Consider the following 12,897-nt stretch of genomic DNA (forward strand, 5'->3'; position numbering starts at 1 on the left):
ATTTTTTTTTTTTTGTGATTTTTTTCCCCCTTTTAAATCTTGTCTGATGGAACTTCCAGTTAAAATGTTTTAATTAAGTCTCCATGCACTTCGTAGAAAATCAGTAAAAACACAAACGCTTGTGAAGATCAGAAAACTGGACTCTTTTACCCAAAAATTCAGATGTCCAGTCAGATGAAGCTCACACTCAGACAGAAAAAAAGCAAGAGAGTCTTTGCACTGTCTGTCGTTCATATTATTATTTTTTTTTGTCAAATATTTTGGCAATCTTCTTCTTTAATTATAAATATTGGAATTCAATAAAAAAAAGGTAGCTTTCATTGGATTTTTTTTTTCAGTGTAAATATTTACAGCCACTGTCCAGCCATGCTCTTTTTGTTATACCAGGGTGTAAGATTTTGCGTAGGGATTGTTTCCTTTCAAGTGGCCCCGGGAGTCCAGCAGGGATTCTTGGGAGCTGCTCATTTTTGCTGCCTGTCCTAGCTCAGCTCCTTCTCGCTGAGGTAATGTTGCCACAGCACCAGGTTGCCATGACTGTACTTCTCTTGTGGAGGATGTCTCCATGGGTATCGGCTCCAGGACGGTGGGGCGCTTCAAGGTTCGGCTTTTCTGCGGCTCCAAGCAGGCTTGCCCCAAACCCAGGTCTCTGCTCGTGCCCTGCACGCCACGGTTTAATAAAAAGTCCATCCTAAGGTAGGGTGGCAAATGCATGAGATCACCTGGGGAGGCAAAAGCGAAAAACAAGTCCTTACTTATGGTCAAGTGCTGTGTTATACTCACCCACTGGCTGGGGGATTTGGCCACCAGAGCGGAGTATCTGTAATCAATCCAACTGCAGCGTTTATAATTGATAAATCGTTTGTCGGCCATTTACTACACTGTGAGCTTACAGAACCAAGGGTAATGGGTCAACAAACTCCTTTTGGGCAGATCCCTAAGAATTCACTGTTAATACTTGTTTTCAAAATAGAATGACTACAGTGAGAAGTGGGATGTGTTTCACATGCACTCACAGCATGAAGGAGATAAACTGAGAAGACCAGGAAGTTTTTCTCAATATCCTAAAAGCAAAGGTCTTGGTTTTCATTTGTCAAAACTTGGAAAATGTGGAGGCTTCGTAGATTTCCATTTCCTGTTTTCCATTTTAAATGAAAACCTTCACAATTACAATTAATGACCCCCAATCTAGAGTAGAATGACTGAATTATTTAAAATGGAGGCATGAGTGTTAGGGCTATAGTTTTAAAGAGATTCCTGAATAAAACAGAAAAGCATTCTTGTCCTAACACAACAACATTTACCTGCCATCCATCATCACCCTGTTTAAACCAGTAATGATTTTCTACCACTATGGCCATTAATATGCTGCTGTTTTGTGACAACAAAATGCATTGGGGCTGGCACCCTAGCTCTTGCGTCAACTTTCCTTTCTGTTCTGTATTGTTGATGAAACCTCTTTTTCGCTATTTCCCCTGATTCCTGGGCATTTCTATGTGAGCCTGCTGATGGCAGCCTGCTCAGTCCAGAGGATTTGCCTTTGCAAAGCTACTGAGTTCAAACAAGTGCTTTGGACCTGCTGTCTGGAATTAGGCAGGGATGAGTGTTACCTTCCACATACCTGTGCATGTATTAGACCTGCTACAGAAATCAGATTGGCTTATTTATTCTAGCCCTGCCTGTTAGGCATTCATAAAGTTGCTTCACGGAAATGAGGGTCAATCAGGCACATAATAATGTTCCCTTCTAAAAATATTTGATGGTGTAGCCTAACGTATATATGAAAAAGAGCACTGTTACAAGCACATTCAAGAGCAGTACTTCCCCTTCTTTACAGACCTCTGAAGTATATAGCTTCCTTTTTATGGCTGATATCAAAACCACAGTCCCATCTACAGGTGGGATGCATCCTGAATGTTTAAAGTAGAAGACTCTTGGCACTACTACACTCGTGTCTACCTGAGCTATTTATGGCAGTAGAAATTAAGGTGACCTGTGCCAAGTGGCATAAACAGTAGACCAGGAAAACACTTCTTTGTAATAAAAAAATATATAACAATTTCATTTTCCCTAACCAAGCTAAAAGCTGCCCGATGATCTAAAATAAAACAGTTCTTTTACTTTCTCAGATAAGTCAAGGCACTGAAAATCTTACCTAAAAGACTAACAGCATCTGCTCTATCCATAATTTCAGGTCACAGACAGAGAATTCCTGAGAAGTTACATTTGGACAGAATCACTGTTTATTCCTACAGAAATCCCCCAGGCACTGTCTGACACCATATGTTTTATTCTAGCTACGTCTCCAGCAGAGATGCATGGTACATGGTATTTAACCCCCATAGAGTAAGATGTGTGTATCTCAAGATTAGGCTGACATAGGCACCACGGCAACATTTATGTAAGGTTGGAGGGGGAGGTTTGTGCTTATAATCGTACTGATTGCCACTTGAAAAATTAATTGTGGCAACATTAGTTGGTTTTACTCATTTACCTTATTTTCCTACAGAACATTTCATGCCAAACACATTCAGCATATGAGACGTATTTCAGCTGAGACAGCAATGTACCTGCCGCTGGAGTAAAGTACATCAGGATAAGGACGCACGAACTGGCAGGCGCAGGCAGGCGCCGACTCACTCCACTTCACAACAGGCATCGAACCGAACTGCCTGCGGGTACATCTGTGCTGCCCAACAGCTACACTGCTCCCTTTGCACCCAGACCCTGACGCCCTGGCCACCCACGCTGCACCCCGGTTCCCTTTTGGACCGAGTCCTTCCAAAACCCAGTTGTAGGGGCAGTTTTACTCCAAAGACCATTCCCCGTGGGCTGTGGGGAGGAGACAGCCAGCATGGGAAACGCTTCTATCACTTGCTCCCTTTGACTGTATCTTTTGCAGCACCGCAGTATCCTAAATAAGGAGCCTTATGGCTACCCACTCCTCCCCAGTGGGCGAGAGAGAAAAGAGTATAGGAGCGAGTGATGCTGCCCCCGCGTACCTGTCTCTGCCCACTGACAAAGGTGGTGAGAGCCTTCGTTTGACTGCGTCAGGTGTGAGTTCTCGCTGTCAGGACCCCAGCGAAGGCAGGGAGCAAAGCACACCTCTGAGACGGCAATAGTAGGCGTGAAAACTCTGTGACTAACTATAATACCAAAGTAGTAACTTCCCTCTTGTCAGGGATGTTTAGAGACTGCTGGGGTCAGAAAGCAGGGTTTTTCTTGCGCTCCCATGGTTGCTCCCCATGCGAAATAGGGGTCCCTCAGCCCCAGCAGAAGAGGACCAATTTTCTGCGCTGAACCCCCATCCCTATTGCCTGCAACAACAGGCCTCTTCCTGAAGGTGTCTGTCGCCCTAACACTGGCTGTGACGGGCTGCTGCCAGGTGGCACAATGCCCGCTGCTTTATTAAGACCAGCCGGGTCATTTCACATGCATTCCCTTTTACTACTGCATTTTCATGCAGTTGACTTTCTGGGAAGGAGCTGGTGCGGAAGCCGGAACATGGCTCATTGACGGTCCCCCGCGGTCGCCTCGGAGAGCTGCTTCTGTACCTTAACACATCAGCGCTTCTTGAGAGCGACGGATATGCACGGACTATAAAAAAGATGAGTGTTGAACCTTACAGCGATGGAGGCTGGTTTTCAAGCTGCTGTCTAGACATTTCTCACGTGTATTTAAGAGCTTCAGGCTATGTAGAAAAGACCTTTTTTTCCTCCCTAAATCTACATAAGAAAACATAGTCAATAATCTGTGTAAACAATACGCAGTCATTTTACTGTAATTTTCTAAATGTCTGGGGGCGAAGTTCCAACAGGATTGCAGTAATGAGAAACCAGGGAGTGTAACTTGTTCTCTAAAGCTGGATACACAACGCACAATCTCTGACATGGCTTACACAGAGCACCCATTATTTGGTACGATGTACGTGTTTTCCTATCATAAAAAGTGCCAGTGCTCCTTCTTATCTGCAAGAAGCATCTTTCCCTGCAACTGCTTATAAAACAAAGCAGATTATTAAAATCATTGGAAAAGAAAAAAATTGGGAATGGAACTTTTTCTTCTTTGCTAGGATTGAAACGGTCTCACAGGATGAAAAAAGTCTTTGATTTATAAGAACTAAAGTGTTTCTGCCTTAAAACCACAGTCTTTGAAGTATAACCACAGGGGTTCACTTTTGCCATTCCTACATCATTTCTGAAGGTATTTTTGAGAAGATTAAAAGCCTCTTGCCATAGCTATGGAGTTACTTGGAAAGACTTTGGTTCTCATCCTTCTGCACACAACAGTGTAGACATTTTTTTTGGTTTCTTGCTATTCAGCTGAATGATGATTTTTTTCAGGCAAAGCATTATGAAGTTTCAGGATGGTTCATTACCTTTGATGCTCTAATTACCTTTTATCAGCGGTGTGTGCGCCTTATTAGTAAGGAAAGCAAACCTTTCAAATGCATGAGCACTGAAAATGAGCACGTTTAATAATTCATGCATTTTGGCTTCATTAGTACAAAAGACGTTCTAAAACTATAGGTTTCTGATGCATTTTTAAAAAAGGGAGATTTGCTGTATTTAGAAACACTGAGTTTGTACACAAATAATAAACATTCAGTCAAATCCAAATGTGACAATTTAAACCAGAGCTACCTCAGTCTTTTTTTTTTTTTCTGAGTGGCTAATCCTCTAATGAATTATTTAGTATAGTACATTTAAGAAAATGTTAGCTTCAATAAATATTTGTAAACAAATGCTAAAAGTCACTTCGTATGGTATTTATCATAAACAACACATTCTGCCAAAAGAGCAGTATTTTCTGAATTAATGTGGCACTGAGTAAAAAAAATATTTACCTTTTTTTCAGCACAGCTAAGATGATATAAAAAGTTTTGCAAAAACAATAGATATTTTTATCCTCCTTCTGGAGGTCAGCTTTGGGATGGGAAGGTTTGGGATGAATTTGACAGGCTACACAGAGGAAAAAATACCACTGCTCAAATTTTCTGGGATTTTATTCGACAGCTATCTTGTTTGCAGAACTAAACCAAGCTGATATGCACTCCTTTCTCCCTGAAGATTCACCTCATACCTCTTTCAAATGCCAGAGAAGTTACATGTATTTTTGCTTTCATCTGCTCCAGAAAATCTAAGGATTTTTGCTATATTCAATACAAAGATCATCACAGACTGCAAAAAAGATGCTCTTACCAAGTTGTCACATGATAATATTTTCTCATGAATCATAACTTCTAGTAAAGTAAAAGCAAGTGATGATGACTGCCTGATGAATTTCAAGTTTTGATTGCTGTGTGAAGGAAATTCCATGTTATTTGAAAGATTATTTTAGAGAAGTTTATAAAGTAGGATTGGTGACTATGGCAGGCTATTTTATTTAACAAAGGTAAGAATAAGTCTGGGTGAACAGGACATTCACACAGCTTGCTTGAATAGGCGAGTGGGTAAAAAAAGCTCTTAAAGATGTCTCTGGCATAATCTCATGGGATCAGAGATCATGCCAGAACTAAATCCATACAGTTCTGTTAGCATGGGTAAGGTGCCCTGCTGACGTAGTTACGTTGATTTGGGACCCAAGTATACACCTCTTCATGACATTGTGCAGTGTTGGGGGGTGTACAAGCGCTGGCAAAGATGTATTGCCACTGTGTTGGGCATCTCTTGGCTTGTCCTGAGTTTGGAAGGGGAAGCACTGATAGGATATCGTGTTTTCCTTTGAAAGGAAGCAAGGGAGACAGAGCTACTGACAGCTAGCTTTAAGTTCAGGTTTGTGCTGATTAAAAAGTTTAGTGGGGTTTGCCAGCTCACTGGCACAGAAAATAAATCAGTGAAGTCTTTGCTGATACTCTCAGGCTGATTTTCAGAAAAAAGTACTGCCTGTAGGAAAAGCTTATATTAGAAACGAGGAGAGGGTGGAGGGTTTGCAAGGCCAAGGTGAGAGGTTTGATGAAAAAAAGAGCACAAGCGATGTTCAGAGGCCTTTGTCACTTCAAAAACTGACACACCATTAAAAGCTAGCAGGCAAAGCTTTCTTAAACAGCCGCAGCTTGAGCTGAAGCCAGCCTGATAGCAGCGATAGCATTTCTTACAATTGCTGCTGTCAGTGTTTGAAACCGGCTGGTGCTCTCTCACTGTCCATCTTCTGTCCGTGTATCCTGCACTGAACCCGCAGAACAGTCTGCATCGCGTTGCAATCATTCCCACACCAACAGGCTAAGTCTCAGACCCACAAGGCTCACAGCACACTGCAACATCAGATAAATACACTTAATGAGCAATAAAGCCAACCCTTCGGTTACCTTGATCTTGTGTCCTGCTCAGCCAAGCAGGAGGGTAAAAAGGATCAGTCCTGCACCTCCTTGCTTGGCTGATACAAGTCTCAGCCTGGGGGTGCCTCAGTGAAGAGCTCAGCTTTGGCTCTGCCCTCCTGCCTCGTTAGCTGGGAAAAGTGACGGGCTGCAAAGGGAAGCAAAGGGGACCCTTTCCAGATGCAGTCATCCCTGCCCTGAATCCGGGAGGTGGATGGGTGCGGGGAGCAGCTGCTCCCAGCATCCAGCTGGGCTTCGTGTTGCCTCCCTTGACTCAGCACCCAGTCGAAGGGTCAGGTAGATACTTGTTGGAAACTTGGAGGATAAAGAAATGAAGAGAAACAGAGCAATAGGCGGGCTTTAACTTATGCCTGTATTTGTTTTGTTGTTTTATTTCCCCAGGATCTGTTCAATGTGGAACTGCCTTCCCAATGTTTTTTGTTTAATAATTATTGTTTTCTTATAAATGTTGCAGTAAAATGCCACAAGTGAACAATAAAAAATTTCTGAAGGATGCTTTGATTAACAGGGTTCCACTCTCTAGAGCCAGTATTTATCAGTAATGGAAATGGAGGTGAAATTTCCCCATGCAAATTACTGACTGCTCGAATGAATGGGAACCTCAGCTCGCTCTTGGTCAACAGGAGCACACCATCAGCAAGTTCAGGAGCTCACAGACTCCTTCTGAGCCCACTTTTTCAATATAAAAATTGGATTTCATAATTCTGCAGCCATCTAAGGTGATCCAGAATAAAAGGCAAAAGGTCCAAGTACTCTCTTAAATTACAGGCTTAGCGAGCAGCCAAGAGGCTGAAGGGGAGAGGAAAGAGGGAGGTGGCAGGGCACAACTTTCTCGTTAACGAAGAAGCTGCTGTGAGAGCAGGCAGGCGCTCTTCCCTTCTTCAGAGTATCTTCAACCTCTGCTCGGCTGCCCAAGAAAAATAATAGAAGCGCTCAGCATTTGGGGGACATTTTTAAACCGACTGAATGCATAACATTAAACAAGGCCAATAAGGTGTCTGGATGCATTTTAGCTGCTAACCTGCAGCTGCCTGTCAGGTCCCCTTTGCCGCATGGGCAATTACCACAGCTCTGCCCTTCATGGCTTCGTGACTCGCGCCGTTACATCTTTTGCGCTTCTCACAGTGTTTTGGCAGATGACATAAAAATCACATCTTTACGCTGTTCAAGTTTGTGATCACATAGATAGGTAATAGCCAAAACACCTCAGAAAAATATGAAAAAAAGTTTCCCATTTCTAGATGGAGAAATCAGAATTCCCTATCACCCCTGCAAGGCTGTACTTTAAATTGGCAAGTTTCATTTTTCTTTCTCCATGAAAATTACACCCTCATAGATAATTTGAAGATCTATAACACTTAGTTAAATGTTGCATGTTGCAGTCTGCTAAAACTGGCATTTTCATAAAAGCATTAAAAATATGTTTCACACAACAAAATAAAAACAACAGTTGCTGTTGACTACAATCATTGGAGTTATCTCTTAAGGGACACCAGGGTATCAGTAAAACTGTAGTTCAGGAGTCAAATTTGCTGCTGGTATAAATCAGAGTGGCTATATTGATTTCAGCAAGACTATAAATTGGTTTATACTTACTGAAGATTAGGTTTAAGTGACTGAAAATGAGGATTCCAACTAACGTGGATAATTTTTTTAAAGATGATTCATTTTGTTATTTAGATTTAAGCCTTATAATTCCAAGAAAAAGTCCTTAATCAATGTGTCTTAAAGCAAAAGCATGACTGCCGTAGTTTAACTGAGAAGGAAAACCTGATTAACTCCAGGGGCCAGATAGATTTAGACCCTATGGAGATGCCACGTAGATGTTCAGCCTCACAGGGCCAGCGCACCTGCAGAACTGAGGCCTTCCTGTTTTGAATCAATGCAAAGTCTAAGTTATAAAACTTGTAAAAGGGACCTCACCATGTAAATCAATATGCACTCCAAGACTAAAGTCAGAAAAAATGTCAATAAATAATGAAATGATGATAGAAAAATAAAGTATGGGAGCTCTCCATTCCCATCTTCATTTTGTCATGCAAGCTGCTTCATACATTTTTAAGGATGCTCTGAGACAGCGCTCTCCTGCCCACTGACTGAGCTAGGAAAGCCATGCTGACGCCCTCGCTCGGGTGCCTCTAGTTAGCAATGCTGGAGTTTAAGACTCGTTTGCTGATCCTGGTGCAGTGAACGGAAACTGTTCAATTATACATCACTTCAGTTGAGGGTAAATCGATCGTGACTCCACGGAAACTGGCATCCTTCATGGGTTGATTCCTGGGATATCTTGGGAGCCCAGATTCTGCAGAGGCTGGAGAGGTGAGGAGTTCGAACTGTACTTACAGTTCACTGAAATCAGTGGGAGCCACTCTGTTGACTTCAACAGGTTCTGCACCACACCCATGAATTCACAGCTAAACCTGACCGTGCCGAGGTGATGGGTAAGCATAATGCTCTACTAATAGTTATGGGGAGGTCAGGCTACAACAAGGAAACCAATATCAGCGCTGCCCTGCTGCTCTGCTGAAGATATATTCACGGATGAATTATTGTAACTCGGTCTCCACATGTCCATCAGTTTGAATCACCTGAGTGATGCTGACAAGGTGCATCATTGCATTTTTTTTAATTAATCCACTGGGACCGGAAGTCCAGCTCTCACATTTAAATTAAGGATGCCGGCACGAAAATGTGAACAATACTGAAATACATCTACATGTACATACAGCTATGCTTTAAAGGTCAACATGTAAAGAAGCCCTTACATGGATGGTAAAGACTATCACTACGGTCAGATTAAGAATGTACTGTTAAAACAAAAGTTTGTTTCTCTAGAGAGATCAGTTTCTACTTTATTTTCAAAAAATAGCACAAGCGTGGCCTTTCTTGCAAGTAAGATTTGGTTTACATTTTCAGACGTAGATAGTTTTCAGATAGATCTCCTCCAGATCTCAGATTACTTTAAGGTCCCCTGGCGCAGGGGAAATAAGCAGAGCCTGCTGTGTGTGAAGTCAGTTAAAGCAGTAACAGCTGTAAATGACCACAAGGACCTTAAAGCGAGGCCAGATCAGTTCTTGTCTGTATGGAAACAACTGCTTCTGGTTACCTTGGGCTGACTGAAAGGCCACGCAAAAATCACATACTATGTCTCAACATTTTCAAGTGAAATGCTTTGACATTTTCAAAATTAAAATGGCATGAGCGGGCCATTTCTGTTTTTTGTAGAAGTGAGGTTTAAGATATGGACTCTTACCAGAACTGCTCTAAAAATCTATTATTTTAATTGAGGTGGACACCACACCTTTGGTTTGATTTGGAACATTTCCTGGTAGTTTTAGAGATTTAACATTGCAGTTACGACTGTGAGAGCATGATAGAAACTGAAAATGTACTGATAAATGTAATCCTTGCTTTAGGCATAAAACTCTCCACTAAGTACAATTGAATCCGATGCTTCCAAACCTACCGAAAACATGGGTAGTCTATTTTAATGGTTGCAGCTGATGAAAAAAAGAAGACCATGAAGCAAATAATCAGCTTTAGAAAAACAAAATTAAATTAAAATTTTAAAAAATCTCACTTCTAATAAGAACGATTTTGTTCATAATAAAAAGATAGGAAACAGGCATTATTGAAAGGGGGTTTCCCTTAACATGCAACTTTTAATCTAGAAGAAAGCAAAAAACCCAATAGTATTACAAACCAGCACAGTTTGGGGTACTGTATTTTTCCAAAGTCAATGTTAATTGTCAAATCAAAATAACAAATAAATTAGATGATAGCAACAGGAGAAGATAATTGTGCTGCTACACACTTCTAGTAGAGTCCCTGAGGAACTGGTACCAGTTGTTTCTCTCCTCTAATAAAAAAAAAAATCAAATAAATCTTCCTAACACCAGTATAATTTGTAAAAATAATTTAAATTACTTTTCTCATTAATGAATTGAATTTAGCTTTCAGGTGTCTAGTATGCTCCCTAAAATGGAATTTTCACATTGCCATTGCACAGAAACTTTGTATTTGTAACCACACAGCTGCCCTATTTAAGCTCTGATTCACACTGATATAGTTTTCCTTCCCGATCTCATAACATTTTAGCTTCTGATCTGAACCTGTTTAGGTTCATTTTTATTGTACTGGCAAGGTTAATAAACTTGCAGTGTGAACATTCACCTCTGTAAAACCACCAGAAAAATAATGCAAGCCAATGATTTCAAGTACGTAGTCATGTCAAATTAAATGTGGAATTAAATGGTTTTCATCCCTGCAGAACATTCAGCTTTTCACAGCGGAAGGAGGAAAATCTTTTGATACTCCACAGAAATAAAACCTGAGACAGGATAAAGACAATTTACTCTCATCACCAATGTGCCATTTCTATGATAAGAAGCAAATGGCACAGTCTGTCTCTTTGTGACGTGTTCCTAGTTTTCCAACAGAGCAATAGAAAATAAAAAGAATGTGTTATAGGCACAAGATAATTTCATATGGTAATGTTAGAAATGCTCGTCTAGGGGAGTAATTTCAGAGTCTGTCACGTACGTGTAACTAAGTATACATGCAAGTAAGTTAACACACGTTAAGAGTATTTGCTACAGTTAAAAACATAGGCAAGAAGTTATTTTTCCCACTTACAACTGTTCTGCCTGTCTTGCTGTTTTCCCACCTTCCTATTTTGATTTGTCTCCTTATGTTGTTTTCTCAGAACTGGACCTCTGTCGCTAGTTGTGGAGTCAGGATGATGATTGCTTTGTTCTATATACACACTATATATGGTGTGTATATATACATATATATTTATATGTATATATTATATTGTATTTGAAACCAGACAGTGCAAGTGTAGAACTAAAAAAGAAAACAATCAATATGTTATCCTTTTCTTACTTTGCTGTGGAATTTCTGAACAAAAAAAAGTCAAACATAGATTCCCACATATCTTCAAGAAATTCAGTTTTGGATCTTGGAACTGTACAATTCTATTTTCAGTCAATGCAGAATAATATAACAGGCATGGGAAAAAGAGGCAAAAGGTGAGCTGGAGGCCCTAAGTCGAGAGTCCCAGCCATTACTGAATCCTCAGTGGCCAAATTTGTATCAGATTCAGTTTCTGCTGCAGCTTATAGAGCGCTGTCAGCAACTTTTCAATAGAAAGCAAGTCTCTAAATAGACTCCATCGCTATGTCACACCTGTCTGCATTGGTAGAAGAGGGAGATGGCTCCTTTACCCTTGAACTCATAGATCAGTGGAAACGAGTTCACATCTTTTTATCTATCTCGAGTTACAGGGCTGACATGGGAAGTATACTGTGCTTTCTATTACTGCATGGTTCATATTTTCCTTATTGTGCTAAGCAGCTTATTTTTGTCTGTGGTGACTGAATACTGGAAAAGATTTGTGTCTTGACTTGCATGTTTAAAACAACATTTATGCACTGCAGGTGATGTCCAGCCTCCATTTTAAGGGATCCTTGTAAACAATTATTTAATAAAGTATTTGCATTCTGTAGCTTAAAGCTTGTCTACAAGCTAAGACTTTGCTGTTCAAGTCCGCAGGATTAGTCAGAGCAGTAAGAAATTTGTAAATTGGGTCAAGAATGCTAATTAAGGCATCTTAAATACTGAAAGAACTTGATCATTCAGCAAAGCTGGAGAGGTTAGAGGTTCGTGTCTTTTCTAATAAATACGCAGTAGGCTTAGGGCTAGAATCAGGCTGCTTGACTTAGGTGCCCAACTGAAAAGCCCAGACCAAAGAAGAGTCCATATTTGCTCACTGAGAGCTTGACTTGAGAGCAGGCCTGTCCTGTCCTCCGGCTGCTGTGAGAAGGCAGTGGCTGCCAGCCAAATCTCCTCCTCTGGGATGGAGAGGCCGAGCAGAAGGGCTGGCAGACAGAGGATGGAGCTCTGCCCTCATGCATGAACCAGCAGTGCAAGGACAGCAGGAGAAGAATGCTTCCAGTGGAGCAGGAGCTTAGCAAACTGGTGCTCCTGCTTTGTGCAGGTGTAGGGACTGAGGAGAGGACTCAGCGTCCCTATGGAGAAATGGGGTGTTCTTGCCATCTTCATGGCTATGAAATCCATCTCAGGAAAATCTTTTTTTTCAGAGCTTGCCTGGCTGCAACTGCCTTTTCTCCCCACCCACATGCAGGTTTCTTTCCAAACTGATTCCTTTCATCAGCTGAAAGTTTGTAGAGGAGGTTCTGAGATATAAAATCTTGGGATGCTTTAAACGGATTTCAAAATCTCCTAGTCTGACATACCCAGTGAATGATATCTCTTCTCTGGAAGTGTATCTGAGATGCTGTTTGTCCTTCAGGGTTTACGTATTAATGGGATCCCCAAAGAGGCAAGGAAGCGGAATTGTTGAAATGAGCTTGCACTTGTTTTGTGACATCAGGAAGACAAGTCTCTGCCTGGCCCAAGTCAAGCTAACCCTTAAGGATAATGTCATATATTTGAAAAGGTTCTTTTCAGTGCTGATTAGCATCAGAGAAAAATATAATGTATAAATACATATAATACATATAAAATAAATATAATACATATTATATTATATAATACAT

The 12,897-nt window shown here is 41.0% G+C and overlaps 1 protein-coding gene across 1 annotated transcript in view; it reads right to left on the minus strand.

Moving 5' to 3' along the window:
• Positions 1 to 378: 378 nt before the first annotated feature.
• The window catches only part of DSCAM (Down syndrome cell adhesion molecule), a 413,163-nt gene continuing 400,644 nt past the window's right edge, over positions 379 to 12,897 (minus strand). Inside the window, 1 exon segment of the mRNA XM_009328037.1 lies at positions 379 to 719. Coding sequence (XP_009326312.1) covers positions 379 to 719 — 341 coding nt within the window.

The sequence above is a fragment of the Pygoscelis adeliae genome, unplaced genomic scaffold (assembly GCF_000699105.1).
Source record: "Pygoscelis adeliae isolate BGI_AS28 unplaced genomic scaffold, ASM69910v1 Scaffold154, whole genome shotgun sequence".
Classification (NCBI taxonomy): domain Eukaryota; kingdom Metazoa; phylum Chordata; class Aves; order Sphenisciformes; family Spheniscidae; genus Pygoscelis; species Pygoscelis adeliae.